This window comes from Prunus persica, chromosome G6 (genome assembly GCF_000346465.2).
Source record: "Prunus persica cultivar Lovell chromosome G6, Prunus_persica_NCBIv2, whole genome shotgun sequence".
Taxonomy (NCBI): Eukaryota; Viridiplantae; Streptophyta; class Magnoliopsida; order Rosales; family Rosaceae; genus Prunus; species Prunus persica.
Window position 1 is genome coordinate 6618242 of NC_034014.1, and position 20889 is coordinate 6639130.

At 35.6% G+C, this 20889-nt stretch overlaps 5 protein-coding genes across 10 annotated transcripts; 2 read left to right on the plus strand and 3 right to left on the minus strand.

Annotated features, from left to right (window-relative positions):
* Positions 448-5917, plus strand: LOC18772194 (histidine biosynthesis bifunctional protein hisIE, chloroplastic). 2 transcript variants are annotated; one of them, XM_007205608.2, is made up of 8 exons: positions 448-628; positions 2514-2562; positions 2681-2755; positions 2863-3047; positions 4671-4916; positions 5007-5102; positions 5204-5355; positions 5562-5917. In XM_007205608.2, the coding sequence occupies exons 4-8, from the start codon at positions 2877-2879 to the stop codon at positions 5764-5766; spliced, it is 870 nt and encodes a 289-aa protein (XP_007205670.1). In that variant the 5' UTR covers positions 448-628; positions 2514-2562; positions 2681-2755; positions 2863-2876; the 3' UTR covers positions 5767-5917. The 2 variants fall into 2 exon arrangements, with proteins under 2 accessions (XP_007205670.1, XP_020420862.1); XM_020565273.1 differs by lacking the exons at positions 448-628; positions 2514-2562; positions 2681-2755; positions 2863-3047 and adding an exon at positions 3072-3203 and having other exon boundaries at positions 5562-5912.
* On the minus strand, positions 5912-10343 carry LOC18772624 (biogenesis of lysosome-related organelles complex 1 subunit 1). 5 transcript variants are annotated; one of them, XM_020565276.1, is made up of 5 exons: positions 10195-10343; positions 9292-9378; positions 7039-7381; positions 6716-6933; positions 5912-6413 (listed from the first exon to the last, which is right to left on the minus strand). In XM_020565276.1, the coding sequence occupies exons 3-5, from the start codon at positions 7184-7186 to the stop codon at positions 6324-6326; spliced, it is 456 nt and encodes a 151-aa protein (XP_020420865.1). In that variant the 5' UTR covers positions 7187-7381; positions 9292-9378; positions 10195-10343; the 3' UTR covers positions 5912-6323. The 5 variants fall into 5 exon arrangements, with proteins under 5 accessions (XP_020420865.1, XP_020420867.1, XP_020420866.1 ...); XM_020565278.1 differs by having other exon boundaries at positions 6716-6921; positions 10195-10341; XM_020565277.1 differs by lacking the exon at positions 9292-9378.
* LOC18773022 (pentatricopeptide repeat-containing protein At2g27800, mitochondrial) lies at positions 7499-9018 on the minus strand. The gene has a single exon (XM_020565274.1). It carries the CDS (start codon positions 8750-8752, stop codon positions 7952-7954), a length of 801 nt encoding a protein of 266 aa, XP_020420863.1. The 5' UTR covers positions 8753-9018; the 3' UTR covers positions 7499-7951.
* On the minus strand, positions 13158-14449 carry LOC18773415 (pentatricopeptide repeat-containing protein At5g48910). Its single transcript, XM_020565642.1, has 2 exons — positions 14383-14449; positions 13158-14271 (listed from the first exon to the last, which is right to left on the minus strand). Exons 1-2 carry the CDS (start codon positions 14447-14449, stop codon positions 13274-13276), a joined length of 1065 nt encoding a protein of 354 aa, XP_020421231.1. The 3' UTR covers positions 13158-13273.
* LOC18772495 (elongation factor 1-alpha) lies at positions 16735-19641 on the plus strand. Its single transcript, XM_007207395.2, has 3 exons — positions 16735-16859; positions 17821-18303; positions 18409-19641. Exons 2-3 carry the CDS (start codon positions 17842-17844, stop codon positions 19288-19290), a joined length of 1344 nt encoding a protein of 447 aa, XP_007207457.1. The 5' UTR covers positions 16735-16859; positions 17821-17841; the 3' UTR covers positions 19291-19641.

Genomic DNA, 20889 nt, shown 5'->3' on the forward strand with positions numbered 1-20889 from the left:
AAAAAGTGCACCGGTGCTTCAATCTAAGGGGACACAATGCACACCATTTTCAAGGCCCAGTAATGTTTTTTTAAAAAAATTTAAAATTTTAGTTTTTAGTTTTTAGTTTTTATTTTTTATTTTTTATTATAACTTTTCTTGTTGAGATGTGCTAACTCACGCACACTACACGAATGATAAGACTTGAACCCAAAATCTTTTATAGGGAATCAATAACTTTAAACCACTGCACTAGAGGGTCATTTGCTTTAATTTTATTTTAGTAAAAGGTGAAATCATCATTTTAGTGAAAAAATTTGAAGGGAGTTTGGTTTCAATGGGTAGCTGTGGCAATAAATTTTGCTTTTATAAAGTGTCTTTTTTCCTTTAAAATAAGGGTAGATTTGACATTAAAATTAGGTGTGTTGATCAATTTCTGAATATAACAATGCAAAGACGTGCTTGGATTGGGCCAAAATTTGGGTTGGGTTTGGAATTGCCGTGGAGCCCGTAATGTTAGAGAGCACGCACACTTGCCTACATTCGATATAGAGTATAGACATACGTTTGTTTTATCGGCAGCAGCGAGCAGCAGCAGCAGCAACAGCAACGTCAGCAGCATTACGCCTCTCTTCCTCTAAGTCTGAAGGTGAGTTGGTATATCAGCACACAAACGCACCCACATCTCTTGTTCACATTTGAATCATGTGATACTGGAATGCACTGATGTGGGTTTTGATGGTGAAAACTTAGCATTTATATCCTCTAAGAATCTGATTAAGTTGGTGGGTTGGATATGAATTTCAGTGGCTTCTCTAAGAATTTGCTGAAGCTGTTAGAGGGAGAAGGGGGTGGGGAGATCTGTTGATTTTCGGATTTAGAGTCGTTTGGTTAAGTTGGGTTTTTTTAGTTCTGCCGTTGGTGGTGTTAATTAATTTGACTCTTTGTATTTTTATTTCAACACATGGCATAAGACGTAAAAATTTCAATGCAAATTCAAGCATGTTATGATTCTTGAATTGAGCTGTTTGCATTTCTAGGATTGGTTAGTTTTACTTACTTATGAATTGAGCAGTTTGTAAAAGCATGTTCAGATCTGAGTTGATTTTGTCAATGTCTTAGCATTCTGCTCTGCTTTTTCCCTTTCCCTTTCAGTGTTTTGTTCCATTTTTTTATCTACTATGTGAACTGGATTGGCTTTGTAATGTGAAAAGGATAATTGATTTGGTTACACAGTAATGAAACCCAAGTGGGATTCCTTTAGAATTTGAAAACTCTCAATGGTGATAACAATCCGAATAGCTTTCGATGTGAAATGGATGACTTTGATATTATGTGGTTGGTTATTGGGTTTATTTTCTAGTCTAGTTGAATTCAAGGTTCCTGTTTAAGCTATGCTGACATTTGGTTGTATCTGTAGAGTTGGATTCACATGTACTTTTCTTTTGTTATTTTTCTTCTGCTATCATATGCAGATCAACTTAACTGAACTTGTATTTATTGTACTGAATTTTGATTATGAAACTAAAGTTACCTATTTGCAACTTATGATTTGATGACACAGGAAAAATTCAAATTTTGTTTTCCATTCTTTGAATATGAGCTGAGGAATTTAACAGAATTAGAACTTTTATGCAGATGTTGTAAAGAGAACATATTTGTTGAGCCTAAAAGAAATTCGGCGTGTAGCCTTGCGATCTTTCTGAATTTGAAATACTGTTATGTATATTTAAGTATCTTGTTTGATCATTTTGCTTGCCTTGTATGGCCTGGTCTTTGTCTTTACTCTTTACGGATTTGTTTAGGCCTTTGTTGTTGTGCAGTGGTCTTCCCTGTTTTATTAATTTAAGCATGTATTCAAAAAGAAAGAAAGTAGAAGGGAATTTGCAAAATGTGTTTAGTGTGATTCCAAACTTGTTGGACACTTTCAAGTTCTAGTTTTGCAGCAATCATTCACATTACAGCAGTGTAGTTTTCACAACAAAACGCCCATGTAGTCCTTGATTAGTTGAACTGCATGAATGCGGTGACAGTTATGTGGTTATAGCAATAGCTTAGGAAGAGTTTGTCATTGTGCTTGATAAAGTTGGTCTTCCCCCTAATCTTGCTGCCGGGGTCATTGCTAATGCAAGTTCAAAATTTCAGACAGGATTGAACTGGTTTAATCAAGCCCTCTTCAAAGGAGGTTACTTGAACCAGATTACGGTGACATCCATTGCCAGTGGGTGATTACAATACGAAATCACTGCAAAATAAAAATAAAAGAAGCTCTCTAGAGAAGTTATGATGTTCTATATTTGCCTCATCAGCATGAATCTGTTGTAGAATTATATTCACTTCATATGTTAGTTATGTGACGAGATATCCAATGCTAGGTTAGGCCAATATGTGATTATTTGTTTTATTAGTTCTTACCTTTGCAAGTCTTTTTTCATTTTCTTTTTTTGGGTGGGACTGCTTTTTCAAGTCTGATCATTGGGTGAACCTGCTTTTTTATCTACAGAGCATTATCATAAACCTTTCTTTTTATTCAGGACATCATAAGAATCAGAAAAAGGGTGCCGGAAGAATTTCTCTGCTATGGTACTCTCTCTCTCTCTCTCTCTCTCTCACACACACACACACACACACACACACAGAGAACACAGAGACGCCCATAGTACTGTCATTACTCTCATGATTATCTATCTTATTATTGCAGATATCATTTCCTTTGTCTCATTTCCTCTGAAGATTTTAATCTTGAGTACCTCACACCTATTTCTTTAATTCCTAGGTATGTCATTGTGGACTTTTTTTCATGAATGCGTTGTTTTTTTTTTCCTTTCCCTTTTTAGTTCCTTTTTGGTAAGAAATGGCTTCATCTTGTATATGTTGTCACAGGAAGCTTGACATGAATGGCGATTTCACATTTACACTGTCTGCAATCTGTGAGAGTTTCTTTCCCCTGCCGTCCTTCCGTTTCTAACAATTATTGTTATGGTAGAGACAATTTCACGAGAAAGAGCAGTTCCCTTGTCTATGCCTCCACCAACAACTTGGACAGGGACCTTCATCTTCAATCAAAGGTACCTATTTATGCAGTCAGATCATACCCAGACGGTTGTGTTGTGGTACGGACTTACAGGTCTTAAACAGAGAAAAGAGAGAATGATATTGCTGGATGGTTTTTTCTCATTAGCATATCTTGAAGCTGTCCATTGTTGTTCGATACCATCTGGACTGTACGCTCCTTACTTCCAAAGAAAAAGTATTACATAGAAATATTTCTAATAAGTGATACAGAAGGATTCTTCATTGTTTTTATCTTATCTTGATAAACCCATTAGCATTTATAGAATCAATACTGACTACATCTAACCCCTGTTCTTTAGCTGTTTCTCAAATAAAATAAAATTTTGTTACACTGGTTCATTTCAATACCTGTTCTTTCGCATGATTCATCTTCTAGAAAAGTACCCAATGTTCCCCAATAGTTTACGTATAAGTGCTATATTTGGCCACATGTGAACTCTACATACTGACCCCCTTTCTTTATTGTTCATATTATTCACAAATACTTATAATTTTCCTTTTCTTCAGCCAGATATTGTCAATATGTGTGTAGGTAACAGCCAATTGTCAGAAATCAAAACTTACTTTTACAAACTTCTTTCTCTGTGTGTGCATTCAAAAAGACTCAAATTTCCTTTTCTTCAGCCAGATTTTGTCACATATGTGTGTAGGTAACAGCCAATTGTCAGAAATCTAAACTTACTTTTACAAACTTCTTTCTCTGAGTGTGCATTAAAAAAGACTCAAATTTCCTTACATTTTCGAAGCATTCTTAGGAGAGCGCTGGTAAGTGTCTACCATATATTAAATATATATTAAATAGGGCATAGGAGGACCATAAAACCTATTGGCAAAAGATAGGACAAAACTTGAGAACGGTGTTCCTGCTGCTCTAATGTTTTTTGTCTTAACGGTGTTCATCATTCCAGTGTTGTGTTATCAATAATTCCAAAAGGATTTATTTTCGCTCTTCATATTGATTATCTGATAATCAAACAGTCTCAACTTTGTAATCCTTGATTTTTTATACTTGTCTTTTTAAGAACTTCATCATGATCATCTGGCTACTGTTTAAACATTTTTTAATTCATCATTTTCTAAGAACTCTTTTTTTTATTTTTTTTATTTTTAAGAAACAAATTTTATTGCATATAACAAGAAAATACAGCAGTGGTCAAAATGACCACAAAAGAAAGCTAAAACACAGGTATAACAACTAGACGAAAACCAGATGCCACTTCATCTGTTTGATTTGCCACAGATGCCAAGTTTTTAAATTTCACTTGTATTATATTTTGTATTCTTGCTCTTTAATGAACCTTTCAATAAGACTTGTATGGTTTATCTTTTCCATATTAGCATATACTTTATCTTGCCACCTTTGTTTGATTCAGCTGTTTAGTTCTGTTAAACCCGTAGGTTTTGTCTTCTGATTATCAGCCATAACTGCTCCATGTAAAATTAGTTATGCGCGTGGTGACAGATATTGTAGTGCCATATCTCATATTGGTGACAGATATTGTAGGTTTTGTCTTAATTTATTCTGTACATCGTGTTTTTCCTTTTTCTCCATTATCAAGATAGTATTTTGGATATGCAAATGGATGAGACTGTAATATCTGTTAGTATTATTTCAGGTTGAAACAGTGTTAGATAGTGTAAAATGGGATAACAGAGGTTTGGCGGTTGCCATAGCTCAAAATGTTGACACGGGAGCCATCTTGATGCAAGGCTTTGCGAACAGGGAAGCAGTGGCTACAACAGTTTCCTCACGGAAAGCAACATTCTACAGTCGCTCACGTTCAATGTTGTGGACAAAGGGAGAGACCTCCAATAATTTCATTAATGTCCATGACATCTTCCTTGATTGTGATCGAGACTCTGTATGTTGCTTGCTAGTTTAATTGGAATATATTTTTTAATCCATGTTTATGTGCTTGATTTAATTACTTTAACTCAGATTTATTTCTCAGATAATTTACCTCGGGAAGCCTGATGGACCTACTTGCCACACAGGATCAGAGACTTGCTATTACACCCCAGTGTTTGATTTGTTAGAAAATCAACAGGTTTTCAGCATTTAATGAACTAAAAGAGCTTACATATTTTTATCATTCATTCATGAGTCAAATTACAGTGAATTGTAAGTGATTCAGATAGTTTGTGGCAGGACAAAGAAGATAAATTAGCGTTGACCACTTTGTACTCATTGGAGTCTACAATTGCCCAGCGAAAAGGAGAATTAGAAGTCCCACAGAGTGGAAAGCCCTCATGGACCCGACGACTACTACTTGATGAGAAATTGTTGTGTTCAAAAATAAGGTATGATGTTCAAATTGTGTCAGATTTGAGTTGTAATGATATAAGTTTCTCTTACCTTGTGTGATAACTTCTCAAGAAATCAAAGGTACCAAAAGGAACTGGAGAACTCATATGCATTTTATCCTTACTAGAGAACTTTGTTAGTAAATGAACTATCCTAATTTTCACCAGTAAACCTTTGTTCATGGTTTTCTTTGCTGCTCCAGGGAAGAGGCAGATGAGCTATGCCGAACACTAGAGGACAATGAAGATAAGCCACGAGCTGCCTCAGAGATGGCTGATGTGCTTTATCATGCCATGGTTCTGCTGGCCCTTAAAGATGTGAAAATGGAAGAGGTTCTAGACATTCTTCGACGTAGATTTTCTCAGTCAGGTATCGAGGAGAAGAGAAGTCGCAACTCGCAATCCTAGATTGTGGACGCCATAGTCTGTCAAGTTTAATGATATGCTTTGATCAATTTTCTCTCTTTCTTTTTTTTGGGGATTATATGCACTACCATTCAACGCAGAGACAATAATTTTTGACAAGATCAAACTACATCGAATTCCTAGTTGATTTTTCGATATGGTATTCCAAGTAACTTGTTAATGAGATAAAGCAGTTAAAAATACATGGCAAAAAATCCTTCTCATGTTTGTAGGGAAACTCACTCAAAACAATAGGTAAACGTGGAGACTCCACAAGACAACGTCCAACAAATTAGCAAGTTAGAGGAAAAGTGCACAGTGATAAAAACTCGAACACAAGTAGTGCCTTGTTATTAAACCCTCCTTTTCCTTTTCCCTTGGTTGTAGAGATTGGTGAAGGCAAAGTGCAGTGTCTGTAAAACACATTTGGGCATTAAAACGGGCGGGGGAGATGGCGGCCTATGTAGTGCAGTACTAAGTTACTCCATGATTAAGGTACTTCACTGAGAAACAAAAAATAGAACGGTGACTGTTGAAACAACTTGCTGCGACCTGTGTGATTATGCTTGGTGAATATTGTGGATAGCTGCATTGATGCTTTTAGAATCAAATTCCATTATCTTCATCCAGTTCTCAAAGTCTCCGATTTCCTATGACACAACAAACAAACCCACAAAAGAGTCAAACTATAAGCACATCCCACTCTTGTAAACATCAGAATAAAAAGACCAAAAAGCATGACAAAGGATTAGTTTGGCTCAGCTATGACAAGAAATTTTGGCACAGCTATTGGCTAAAAAGAGAAAAGGAAAATCAAAACAACACATGCTATGCATGAAAATTACATGTGGTTATTTTGGAAAGTTATGCACAAGCTGGATTCTGTTGGGACTCCAGTCCACATTTCTCAAAAGCTAATTGTTCTTTTTTATTTTTTTAAAGTTAAACAAACCTTAATGGCAGTGTTAATAGAACAAGTGAGTGAGAGCCACCGATCAGTCTGTTGGATAAAGGAGGAAATGGTGGCAGTCAATGCCCGTATTTCAAGCTCAGTTCGTTTCTCCTTTATAACCAACTCTTTCACCCCACCGTTCACTGCTTCCACCAGAAGCTCTGCCACACACACTGCCTTTTTAGTGGCTTCATTCTGTGCCTTCTCTGCCACAATCACTTACATTACGCTTAATTAATTAATTAGTAACTAATTCATTCCAATAGTTAAGAACTTTTGCAATATAAAGGAAAAAACCCAAGAACAAGTGTTGGGGGACTAACCAGTGAGATTGTGGATTCTGAGGGAGGCATGGTGGTGCTCTTGGACCAATTGGAGTAAAGAGTCTTCCAGATCACTTGGATTTATCCTGGACGAGGAGGAGGATGCCACGAGAGCATGTGCCAGTGGAAGAGATGCCAGTGAATACATTTGGCAGCAAGCTCTCGTAGAGAGGGTTGTGCTGATTTCTTAACAGCACTGTTGGAGGTGAGCTAAAATGTTATTCTTGCCTAAACTGATTTTCAACCAAATGGCAACATTTTTCGTGATTGTCAAACTCTATGTAGTGATGCAACGGCTTAACTTCAACAGTAAAAGAAGAGCTACTTTTAGAACTCAGTTTATCTGCAAGAATGAAGGAAACACTGGATCAGAGTTTATTCACATCCAATTACGCAAATTGAGTAAGCTGCAAACTAATAACTATCACTCCAAGATAACATACTTCCCAATTCAAACAGATGGAGACTCAACCTGTTCCAATAGATAAAACTTATTACAAGTGACTGATATGACAGGTATACAAAAAGCTTCGTCCAAACACTTGTTACAAAGATTGTATAAATCTTACAGCCAATTAGGCTACAAGTGATTGATATGACAGGTATATAAAAACCTTCGTCCAAACACTTGTTACAAAGATTGTATAAATCTTACAGCCAATTAGGCTACAAGTGACTGATATGACAGGTATAGAAAAGAATTCAAAATTTATACCATTGCTTCTTCATATCCAAATTACCAGATCCACTTATCAACAACCTATTCAGAAAATTTTGCCACACACCAGCTGCCAACCACATATAGGCTCTAATTTAGGCACTATCCCGCACTAACAATACTGGCAGTCCGGTAGATTTGTGGAAGATAACATCAAAGTAATCGGAAAGATGTACTTACAAATGATCAATGACACTACCTGAATTGAGAGTGGGCATTCGAATCTCCATAGTCATCTTCAAGCACATATAGAAGCTTCCTGTAAGTATGCCCATTCAGAAGGTCTTTCTCTTGGAACTCCTTCAACAACCTCATTGCCTCTCCCACCCTTCCTTGTCTGCAGATTTCATCAAGCACTGTCCTATAAGTAATGAATTCAGCTGATCTTTGCTTCTCAATCATCTCCCACAAATACTTCACTGCCTCCTCAACCTCTCCATTAAGAGCCAAAGCGTTCACAAGCGAGTTGTATGATTTACTACTTGGGATAAACCCTTTACTCTTCATTTCATTGCACAGCTGCTTAGCATTGTTTGTTCGGCCTTGGGAACATAACCCATGGATGAGATAATCATACGAAAATGAGTTGGGCAAGCAATTATAGACCACACCCATCTGATGGAATATTCTAAGTGCATCATTGACATGAAGGGAAAGTACATACCCCTTAATCATAGAATTCAAAGAGTAAATATCAGGTTCAATCCCATCATCCACCATTTGCCTAAACAGGCACCTAATGGTCTCCATGTACATGTGATTTATGTAAGAATTAGATCCCCTACTCAAAAAGGCCGTAAAAAGAATATTATACGTCCTAATTGAAGGCCTGCAATTCAAGTTTCTGCTATTCTGCATGTGTTTAAATATATTGACAGCTCTAGTCAACTTCCGAGCTTCTGTGAAAAAATAGATAATGGAATTGTAAAGTGCCTCAGAACCAATGTAGGAAATAGCAAGCACTTGATTGACAACATCATCCATTTCTTCATACATTTAGCTACCCCAAGTTTCTTTACGTAATGTGATAAGTAGAAACATCATGTTTGAAGCGTGGCTGTTGTGATGCCCAATTGAACAACTCTAAACACACAATAGGATCGTCTTGCTGAGTTATAACATTGCAAAGTTCTTCAGGTGTGAATCTAGGCAACAACTGGGATATGGCCCTTTGAAATTGGACTTCATCAAGAGTTGATTTACTGGATTTGACTCTTTTATTTTCTCTCCTTCTAAAAGATCGCGAAGGGGGCTTGGTTGAGTAAAAGTTATACAACAAAAACCGGTCATATATACCCAGAAATCCATTTGAAGCAATTTTGGGAACTGGGTCAATTTGGGTTTGACTCAAATAATGTATAGGCCTCAAAGTGCTATTAATTGGATTCGAACTATATGGAGAAACAGCCATCCTTTGCGGGTTAGACAAGTATTGATGAAACGAATGTTCATAACAGAGCCTACTGAAGTTTCCGTTCATGTAACTATTTCTAAAGCCATATCTACAAACAGAAATCATTTTACTGAATGATTACCAAAAGATGGGAAGCACCAATTTTTTACTGCTGAACTTGTTAATTTGGTTGAGCCTCCTAATCCATTATGGACTTTCACCAAGAAAACTGAAATCACAACATACAAATTATCAAAGCTCAATCAGACAATTAGTTTTATTATAATTAAACTTATACACAACAAAGGGCATACTTTCTCAGATTATCAAACCATGGCCGTTTCATCAGCAGATAGATAAATACAATGCATGGACAGAAGCTCAACCATAAATAAATAAATAAGTAAACAACAACAAAGATATACAGTTGCTCCTGCAATGATCTTCCAAATCAAATATGAAAAATAAAATTTCAGAGTGATTTCCAAAGGGCAACACCTATTCCTATTGGTTAAAGGGAACGACTCATATGAAACTAATTCAATCAAGACCAGAAAACGAAGCATGAAAACAAAAGCACCTAATTTTTGAAACAAAGAAGAAACATAAATTAAATTCAAAGCACCATTTTATTATTTTTTTTCTTTCTATAATCACATACGCGATTGTATTCAATCAGCCAAAAATCACATACATCAAAGTACACGTTTTGATTTTATTGATACTAATAAAAGATGGCCTCCAAGTAAACATGAGAACAAAATCAAGCCGACCCAGAATCCAAAATCTCAAAACTAAACCCAGAAAACAAATTTCTCCAACATCGTCTGAGAACTGACAGGAACACCTAAACCCATTGGCGATATATACAGAAACCCAGAGAAAATTGTGTCAAAATCAATTCATTTCAGTCGGACAAATAACAAACAAAAGGTTGGGCTTTCAACCAAAGAACCACACATAGAGAAAGCTGAGAGCTGAATCAAACATAAAGAACATAGCGTGTTTTTTTTAATGACAAAAGCCATAACAGAGAGATACGAACCTGAGCTATAACAGAAAAATGAAAGGGGGGCTGGTCGACTTGAGCGTTCGTGAAGAAGAGCGATAGGAAGCTCGAGCTCTAAATTTGAAAATTAGCAAAAGCTCCCTCTTGTGTATTGAAGAAAGAATAATTTTTATGTATTGGAGTTATGTTGAAAAGTAAAATGTACATCGACCAAACTTGAATTATGGAAATATTTATTAACCTGAATTAAATTTGCTAAAATAAAAAAAATTGTATTTAATCTTGTGGTGAGCATTTTTGCTAAATTTGGAATTTATAAGATAAATTACGAATAAACTCTCTTAATTTTTTTTTCTTCTTAAAAATAATCTCTCTTAACTTGAATATGTAAATCAATGTTTAAGCACTCAACTTTAATTTGAAAAAGATGTCACTCTTAAATCATGAGTGGTGGCAATTAAATTGTTAACATCCGTTAACTTCTATTAAAAATAGTTAACCATGTGCAAAGAGTTAACACATGCACATTTATGGGTTTAGCCAAGTTGATTAGAGTATATGTGTTTCCCACTCTGCACCCGAATTTGAATTTAATTCTAGTCTTAGATGGAATTGCTAATACCGGGCCCACCAAAAACACCTCCTTAGGAGGGGACTACTAATCCCATGTAGAAAGGGAGGATTAGCTAGTCCTATATTTACCAATGTATGAGATGCATATATTATATTGTAATACTAGTAACATATATTACTATTATTATTATTATTACATACACATATACTATAATGTACATATATACATGTATATACACATATACAAGTATATATATATACACATATATACATATATAATATAGTATAAATACATATAGATATATACACATATATTATTATTATAATATACTCATATACACATACATATTAATATTATAATAATAGCATACATGTATACATGTATATATGTAATATATATTATATTATATATTAATGTACATATATACACGTATATACATGTATATATATAAACACATATATACATATATAATATATAAATACATATATATTACGTATATACACGTATATATGTAATATATATTATTATAATACATGTATATAAGTATATATACATATATGTGTATATATTATACCCATGTATGTATTATAATATACATATACACACGTATATAGACATATATATTATATATTTATACTATATGTATATATATATTATAATATACATATATACACGTATATACATGTATATTATTATTATAACATACCCATATATATTATCTATTATAATATACATATGTATATGTATATGTATTATACCCATGTATATATTATAATATATAGATACACCTATATACATATATATTATAATATAATATATAATATATATACATATATTATACATATATTATATATACATATGTATTTTATAATATATATAATATATGTATATATACATACATATATAATATACATATATACACGTATATATGTATATTATTATTATTATTATTATTATTATAACATACCCATATATATTATATATTATAATATACATACATATATATAAATATATGTATATGTATTATACCCATGTATATTATAATATGCATATATACACCTATATACACTTATATATATGTATGTACGTTTATATTATTTAAAATATATAATATTATTATAATATACTTATATACATGTATATACATATATATTATAAAATACATATATACATATATATAGATATTTTTGAAAAAATAAAAAAATTATAGTCCTAGTCCAAGCATACACCAAACGCAGGATAAGTGTTATCCAACTTAGACCAAGCCAAGCCAAGCCAAGCCAGTCCCTAAGCATAGTCCATGCCAAGACAGTCCTGTGTACCAAACGAGCCCTTATGGGTTTAGCCAAGTTGATTAGAGTATATGTGTTTCCCACTCTGCATCCGAATTTGAATCTCACTATCCGTAATTTAAATTAAATTAAAATATAATATTATTTGTATAAAAAAATAAAGTTAACACATGCTAGTCACAAAAGGTTATTTGTCACTCATTCCTGGTTTAAATGGGCCATTATTCAAGTTAAATATTTATGGAGTAAATATGAAACCAAGGTCTGACGTGGATAAATGTTTATGGAGTAAATATTAAACCAAGATGGCCTCCAATTTAAATGGGCCATTATCGCTTAATAACTGTTATCTTGGTTTGTAGGAACAACTTTATGATTTTCAAACCTGTACCATATTGGTTTTGCAAGCTTTCATGCCATTTCGAAGTCTTATATGGTATCCAGAGCCTCTAGTCAAATGATGCATTTATTTCAGGAAATAATTTCATGGCATTTCTGTTCAAACTCACGCCAGTTTATGCCAAATTAATCATTCATTTTCTGGCATGGTTTTATCATCCATCCCTTTCTTAATTAGATTCTTCTAAGATAATTAAGTTTATTGGAAGTTGTATGTTAAGTGGTGGGCAGCCAATGAAACTTAAAGTATCAAAAGAGATTTTGTTATCTTACCCAGTCGACCACTTGTTCAGCATGGTGGAGACACACTGATTGCTTCTTTTCGGTTGCACCCTAATGATGCAATGAAGCAAAGATACAGAAATCATTCCTCCAATTTAAATTTAAATGTTCACAGCAGATTGAGTTCCTTGACTATTCATAAGTAAATCCAGATTATCACCATAAACTCTCAGTTTTTTTGTTTCCCCAAATTGAATTGCTTAATCATTCTGTTTAATGATTCTGCTTTCTGAAAACCCCTTTCGTCTATGCTTGCATGCGACTAGGCTGAAGATTTTGGGATTTTGACTTTCATGTTATGCTAATGAAATGTGTCTTGCTCTGGACAAAGTGTGGAAATTAAAGGTTCACTCATAAACTCTAGGAAATTGTCCATGGCAATGAGTACGCGTGCACCATTCTGAGGAAAACTTCATGTCACACATCACACATTTGTACATTTCATCAAGTAACACAAACAAGGGTTCGCTTAGGAGAAGAATCTAAATACAGTTGAAATGATTATATGTAGGGTTCTTTGACAGACAATTGCAAAAAATAACTGCAAATTGCATTTCTGGTTGACAAATTACCAGTAGTCCATGCAAGAGCATAACCCCTGCTCGAAGTGGTGGAAGCGCTTGCGGTCGCGGACGATAATCATGCGTTCATAAATTTTTGAAATCAACTTTAGAGAAGAGTGACAATCTTCACATATGCGCAGGTTCTTAACAATTCGAAGAGGGGTTTGAGGGGCTGTACTGATTAAGCCAAAGGCAGTTGCAATCTTCTCACTGTGATAATGCAAAACACTTTGTTTTTCTTCTTCATCCATGTTGAGCAACACTTGAGTGGTGTCAGGCCTATGGCCTTCTAAGCTCAACTGGTTGGAGATTTCCTCTAACATTGAATGGATTTCTCTGGCTCGGGGATGCGATTCGTCTTCCACCACAAACTCATGAATCACTCCATCAAGCTCAATCGAACTGCCTCCCGGGTCTTTCCTAATGTCCATATCCTTCATCTGCAATCTAACCTTTGCAACCGCCTCCCAATTTCCCAAAGAGGCATACATGTTTGAGAGAGCAACGTATGATCCACTGTCATGAGGAGCCAAGTCCATCAAAACCTCTGCCACTCGTTTGCCCATGTCGATGTTCCCTTGCTTCTTGCAAGCTCCGAGCAATGCCTTCCATGTAACATCATCCGGCTGAATTGGCATGTTTAGTATAAGCTCTTCAGCTTCTTCTAACAGTCCAGCACGACCTAACAGATCAACCATACACCCATAATGCTCAATTCTAGGTTCTAAGCTAATTACATTAACCATGCGGTTGAAGAATGATCTGCCCTGCTCCACCAAACCTGCATGGCTACAAGCACTCAAGATACCAATATATGTTACATCACTAGGCACCACACCAGCCGGTTCCATCTTTTTAAAATAATCTAGAGCATCTTCCACTCGACCATGCATAGCAAGTCCACTAATTATGGCATTCCAAGTAATCACATTCCTTTTAGGCAGTTTCTCAAAAACTAGAAGTGCCTTCTCAATGCTCCCACACTTAGAATACATATCAACAACTCAAGTGCTGCTCCTGCTTACACCAATGATGCAAACCCATCATCACCTCCAACCAACAATTATGCCACACCCACCCATGCTGCTCTATCAGCAATTTCCACTATTGTTACCATCAAGCTCAACATAACCAATTATCCACTTTGGTTGGCTCAAATATGTCTCATTCTTCGCAGTCATGACCTTTTTGGCTATGTTGATGGCTCGGTGCCATATCCACCCAATCATCTCCCAGCAACAAATACTTCTCTACTGAATCCTGTTTATCTTAATTGGATGCAACAAGATCAGACCATTCTCAGTTGGATCAACAACTCATTGAGTCCGGCAATATTGGCTATTGTCGATATTTCCCCCACTTCTCGCCAAACTTAGCAATCGTTGGAGAGTCGTTATGTGTCCACCTCCCATAATCGGATTTTACACTTGTGAAATGAGTTGTTGCGTATTATTAAGGGAGATATGTCAATTTCTGACATTTTGGACAAAATGAATTCGATTTCTGATAATTTGCCTTACAATACCTCACTATTACTCAGCTGGACTTGTCTTATGTTGTGAACCAAGTCTGCCAATTCATGCACTCACCTACTACAACAGTGCACTCGCATGCAGTGAAACGCATTATGTGGTATATGAAGGTCTCGTATGATCATGGGCTTCGGTATCGAACTGGCAAGCTTGAATTAAATGCTTATTCTGATGCTGACTATGTAGGGGATCCTAATACAAGACATTCTACAAGTGGTTTTGTGTCTATTTTGGTTCTAATTTAATTTCCTCAAGCTCAAAGAAGCAGAAGATTGTTTCACGTTCTAGTACAGATGTCGAGTACATGCAGTTAGCTTATACTGCTCCTGAGTTATCTTGGTTGCGCTTCTTGTTACAAGATCTATGTATTTTCTTAACTACGTCTCCCATATGGTGTGATAATACTTCTTATATTGCTCTTTGCTTCCAATCCCTTTTTATATTCACGAACTAAGCATTTAGAAGTCAACTACCACTATGTTTGGGAGAAAGTGGTTAGTGGTGAGTTGAATGTTAATTATAATTGCTCCCAAGATCAGGTCACTGATTTGTTCACTAAAGGTCTCAATTCTTCTCAGTTTAAGACACTTGTTTTCAAGCTTTCTGTTCTCCAAGGACCACTCAGCTTGAGGGGGGCTGTTAGACCTTTGACATGGATAAGTCTATTGAGTTTTTGAATTTGAATTCATCTTGTTTGAATGACAGTTCTTTATCCTCTGGTTCTTTTGAAAGAGGAGCTTTGTGTTGCATATGACTCTATCGCTTAATAGCATATATCCTGGTTTGTAGGAACAGTTTATGATTTTCAAACTTGTACTTATCTATACAATCATTATAAATACATAGCTGCAACCACATTGGTTTTGCAAGCTTTCACTCACACAGATGGAGTTAAAGAGAATTATCTCCAATTCATAAATTTCAAATAATTGCATAATAAATTTCAAATAATTGCATAACGAATTAAAATAAATTTGAACATTTCCCATATTAAAAAAACTCTAAAATGGCATTGTGGGGAAAATGTAGTATGGTCTAGAAATGAAGGGTTTAAAATTAGGAATGAGGTTTTAATTTGGATATATGTGGGTGTAACTGTTGTGTAACGTGTCGGTTTCACACTATCGTTTTATTCATTTGTACTTATTCCTTTTATAATCTTGTGTTTTATTGAGTAATTAGAATGAGAATCAAATAATTACTCCATAAAATAATAAGAATCAAATAACAAAAATAAGAGAATGAAAACAAATAGGCAGGATAAGAGTATGAAAATCACTATACTTGTGCAAAAGAGTAATGAGAGTGAGATATCACTGCAATACAAAAAATGCAAAGAGTGTTGTTGCTTTTTTCCTCGATAATATTTTATTGATAAGAAGAACAAAAACAAAAATAAAATCATTATGATGCCAAATTGTCATTGACTTAGTCTATTAGACTACAAATATATATAGTTTTGTTTATAATACAAATGATATCAAGAGAAAAAGAAGTAATATTTTAAACGCCTGAGCTACAAGCTCTCTACGTAACCTTTAACAGATTTCTATAATTGTTGAAAGTGATATTTTTGGGCAGAAAATAAAGAAAAGTAAAACGAGTGTGATAAATTACAATATTTGATGGATGTTATTCTCTATAGCATTTAATAAATTTGCGAGTGTCATTTTTGGGCGGATTGTATATTTGATTCCCGTTAAGAATTAGTTAAAAAATTATAATATTCAATGAATGTGGTTAGCAGTAAAAAGAGCGAAATGGAATTACCCGAAATGTATAATATGCCAGCGCAGCGCATTATGACACGTCACACGTGCATGGATGACGACATCAGCAGCCTAACTCGCAAGTAAACACTACAGCCGTTAGATCAAATCCCCCAAGATCTAAGGGCGGCGAATGAAACCCTAACCACAGTGACGCAGATTGGCTTCTATTTAAAAATTCACAAGCTCCTCTCACTTTTCTCATCCTCTGCTTTGTCTCGCTCATCACACCAAAGTCGGCGAGAGAGGCCTCTGAATCTTTTTCCAGTTCTTCTCCTCCGTTTCTTCAGGTTCAAATCTTTGTCTCTTTGTTACAGCGTTTATTATTTATTTAATAAATTCAGTTGCGATTCTATTTCTCCGATTTAGCTCTAATTCTTTTTAGATGTTCATGTCTCGAAAGCTTTTGAAAAATTCTCCTTTTGTTGTTTGTTGAACTGATGAATTTGTGAACTGGGTTTTGTTGGTGTTTGTGATTAGATCAGGATTTTCGTATAAACTGCATGTGGGTTTTAGGTGTTTCGTTTTTCTGATCATGTTTGGGATTTTTTTTTTTCCATCTGATTTTGTTTTTGGATTAGGGGTCTTTTCAATCCGTTCTCATGCCTCTTTAATTAGGATTCGGAAAAATGAAAATATTTTGTTTTGATATTTGTTTATATTTTGATGAAGTACAATCATATATCTGAATGATGGTTTGGTATTCTTATATACTCTGTCCCTATATTTTTGAAAAATATTAATCCCTTTTGTTATTATGCTTCATTATCTGGTTTGTGGATTTGATCAGTTCCATGTGACTCGTTCCCTTGAAGCCATAGTAATAGGTGTTGCTTTTTGAAAATATCCCTTAAATTTTTTAAATTATGTTGATTTGGGGAATTTCAGGAGCAACTATATTTTCCCATTACGTATTTTGTTGTGATTACAAAAATGAGAGATTTCTTTTTGAGATTATAGTTGTGAGTTGTTATTTGTTGGAAACAGTGATGATCCTACAGACCTGTAATGATTTGCAGACATGATTGCAAATCTTTATGAACATCTAAGGGACTGAGTTCTGTAATAGTAATGCATCACCCTGTTTTTTTCATTAGTCTTTAAAGTTAGTTGTTTTTTTCGTTCTTATGTTATGCTCATGGCTCTGCAGTGTGTTTATTGTTTGTTGACGAATATCCATGTTGTGATGATCTTGTAGTCTATTCAAGCTAATTTGCTGATTGAGTTTTGGTAATCGGTTTGTGATTTCAGTTATCTTTCTGAAATCCTGTAATGGGTAAAGAGAAGTTCCACATCAACATTGTGGTCATTGGCCATGTCGACTCTGGTAAGTCGACTACCACTGGTCACTTGATCTACAAGCTTGGTGGTATCGACAAGCGTGTTATCGAGAGGTTTGAGAAGGAAGCTGCTGAGATGAACAAGAGGTCATTCAAGTATGCCTGGGTGCTGGACAAGCTCAAGGCTGAGCGTGAACGTGGTATTACAATTGATATTGCCTTGTGGAAGTTTGAGACCACCAAGTACTACTGCACTGTTATTGATGCTCCTGGACATCGTGACTTTATCAAGAACATGATTACTGGCACCTCCCAGGCTGACTGTGCCATCCTCATTATTGACTCCACCACTGGTGGTTTTGAAGCCGGCATTTCCAAGGATGGTCAGACCCGAGAGCATGCTTTACTTGCTTTTACTCTTGGTGTTAGGCAGATGATTTGCTGCTGTAACAAGGTGAGCCTAATGTTTTATATTTCAATTGGTATTGGATATCAGCCATTGTTGTAGTTATTCAGAGGCAGTTCTAACTTGTCACATGACATCAACTATTGTTTACAGATGGATGCCACCACTCCCAAGTACTCAAAGGCAAGGTACGATGAAATTGTGAAGGAAGTCTCATCCTATCTCAAGAAGGTCGGGTACAACCCAGAAAAGATCCCCTTTGTGCCCATTTCTGGGTTCGAGGGTGACAACATGATTGAGAGGTCCACCAACCTTGACTGGTACAAGGGACCCACCCTTCTTGAGGCCCTTGACTTGATCAGTGAGCCCAAGAGACCATCAGACAAGCCCCTTCGACTTCCACTTCAGGATGTGTACAAGATTGGTGGTATTGGTACCGTCCCTGTTGGACGAGTTGAGACTGGTACCCTGAAGCCTGGTATGCTTGTGACTTTTGCCCCCACTGGGCTGACTACTGAAGTTAAGTCTGTGGAGATGCACCATGAATCTCTCCAAGAGGCCCTTCCAGGTGACAATGTTGGATTCAACGTGAAGAATGTTGCTGTTAAGGATCTCAAGCGTGGTTATGTTGCTTCCAACTCCAAGGATGATCCTGCAAAGGAAGCAGCAAACTTTACCGCTCAGGTCATCATCATGAACCACCCTGGCCAGATTGGACAAGGATATGCTCCTGTTCTTGACTGTCACACCTCCCACATTGCTGTTAAATTTGCTGAGATGTTGACAAAGATTGACAGGCGATCTGGTAAGGAACTGGAAAAGGAGCCCAAGTTCTTGAAGAATGGTGATGCTGGATTTGTGAAGATGATTCCCACCAAGCCCATGGTTGTTGAGACCTTCTCTGAGTACCCCCCACTTGGACGATTTGCTGTGAGGGACATGCGACAGACTGTTGCTGTTGGTGTCATCAAGAGTGTTGAGAAGAAGGATCCAACTGGTGCTAAGATCACTAAGGCCGCTGCTAAGAAGAAGTGAACCGGACTGGCTCATCAGATTTCCGCAGGGGAAATCTTATATAAATATAATAATAGTAGTAAAAACTTACCTATTGTCACTATTACTATGGTTTGTTGGTCATACTGTTTTATATGTTATAGTTTTTGGTCATCATTGTTAGGCATTCAGTCCCAGAATTGGGTGCTTGACAGGCGGTGGCGACGTTACAGCATACGGAGTCCTTGTACTTCGGTTCGGTGTTGAGTCTAGGTGCTTTGGATTTTACCCAAGGCGGCTAAATACTTTTGTTGTTGGTTCTGCTACTCTGGATTTTAATTAAAAAAACTATGTTTTATTTTCGTAATGATTCTATAGCCCTTTGGTATTTCACATTTCCTCTCATGTGCTTTGTCCTGTTGTGGTATATGAATTTTGATGTAACATGTTTGTTGATGCCAAATCTTATATCCTGCCCATATCCTGCGATATCTTTCTACAGCGTATGGTGGATATGGGTTATTTGTCTTTTCGGCCTTCGGAGGCATTCTTGTTCTTTGTTTATTCACACTGGTTTAGTTTTATCGTGGAATTGGACTTGTGCTGTGTTGCCTAACAAAAAGGATTAGACTTGTGGAGTCGGGTTAGTAAAAGCATGGTAAATTTGGATTCCGATTAATTCCAATATTCATGTGTTAGTAAACAGATGAAAACCGAAGTAATGTGTTAGTAAATGGAAGAAAATCGGAATACATTAAAAAAGTTAATCTTAAGCAACCATATGTGTTTTTGAATAAGACTTAAATGAAGAGCATAAATACTCATTTTTACTTGTTGTAATCTGATCCAGAACCGACATTTAAATAAAGGGTAGCAAAGTGTGGGGGACAATGCTGATAATTGAAACTTTGAAAGTAGATAACCTAATCTACATAGCTTATAGGGATCCACCCAAACCCTATTCCTCGCATCGCATTTTGGCAGCAATTTTGTCCCCACATCTCCTCGATTAATCACGTATGCATATGCATTCATCTCTTATATTCATTTTTGTAATTGTGAGTAGGGGTGGGCATCTTAAACCGAAATATCGAAATCGTACCATAATCGTATCGTACTATACCGATTTTATATTGTTTCATTTGGTATGGGGAGATATTCGGTACCGTACCGTACCAATAGAATATAATATGGTAGTGGTATCAAGATTTTGGTACCGGTCAATACCGTACCGTACCGAATAGTATTGAAATATAATTTTTGATTCATTTGATAATTAAAAGCTGTTTCATGTATATGGTTTCTTTCATTGACTGTATTAGCATAAATTTCCATGTATGCATCATAAAAATTGACTGAGCTATGTTATTGGGTATGGAGCTGCATAGGACTCGAAAATTCTCCTTCACCATTTGGATTTTAACTATTTTGGTTTGTAAGTCATAAGGCATGAGTTTTAACCATTTGAATTTGATGAATATGTTGATGGATAAATATTGATTTAGTTGATTTGGATATTGAATATGTTGATTGATATTGAATATGTTGATGGATATTGAATATGTTGAATTTTTGAATTTGTAACTTAGGCATCACTTATTTTGGTGAATGAATATATTGAATATTAAATTGGTTCATTTT

Excerpts from the sequence above, each read along its gene's own strand:
- LOC18772194 (XM_007205608.2), top strand. The coding sequence starts at position 2,877 with ATGGCGATTTCACATTTACACTGTCTGCAATCTGTGAGAGTTTCTTTC. Across the intron at positions 3,048-4,670 it reads ACCTTCATCTTCAATCAAAG|GTTGAAACAGTGTTAGATAG; the intron begins GTACCTATTTAT and ends GTATTATTTCAG. Across the intron at positions 5,103-5,203 it reads ATTTGTTAGAAAATCAACAG|GACAAAGAAGATAAATTAGC; the intron begins GTTTTCAGCATT and ends AGTTTGTGGCAG.
- LOC18772624 (XM_020565277.1), bottom strand. The coding sequence starts at position 7,186 with ATGTATTCACTGGCATCTCTTCCACTGGCACATGCTCTCGTGGCATCC. Across the intron at positions 6,934-7,038 it reads CAGAATCCACAATCTCACTG|TGATTGTGGCAGAGAAGGCA; the intron begins GTTAGTCCCCCA and ends GCGTAATGTAAG. Across the intron at positions 6,414-6,715 it reads CTATTAACACTGCCATTAAG|GAAATCGGAGACTTTGAGAA; the intron begins GTTTGTTTAACT and ends GTTGTGTCATAG.
- LOC18773022 (XM_020565274.1), bottom strand. The coding sequence starts at position 8,752 with ATGTATGAAGAAATGGATGATGTTGTCAATCAAGTGCTTGCTATTTCC.
- LOC18773415 (XM_020565642.1), bottom strand. The coding sequence starts at position 14,449 with ATGACTGCGAAGAATGAGACATATTTGAGCCAACCAAAGTGGATAATT. Across the intron at positions 14,272-14,382 it reads TGGTTATGTTGAGCTTGATG|TTGTTGATATGTATTCTAAG; the intron begins GTAACAATAGTG and ends GCAGCACTTGAG.
- LOC18772495 (XM_007207395.2), top strand. The coding sequence starts at position 17,842 with ATGGGTAAAGAGAAGTTCCACATCAACATTGTGGTCATTGGCCATGTC. Across the intron at positions 18,304-18,408 it reads TGATTTGCTGCTGTAACAAG|ATGGATGCCACCACTCCCAA; the intron begins GTGAGCCTAATG and ends TATTGTTTACAG.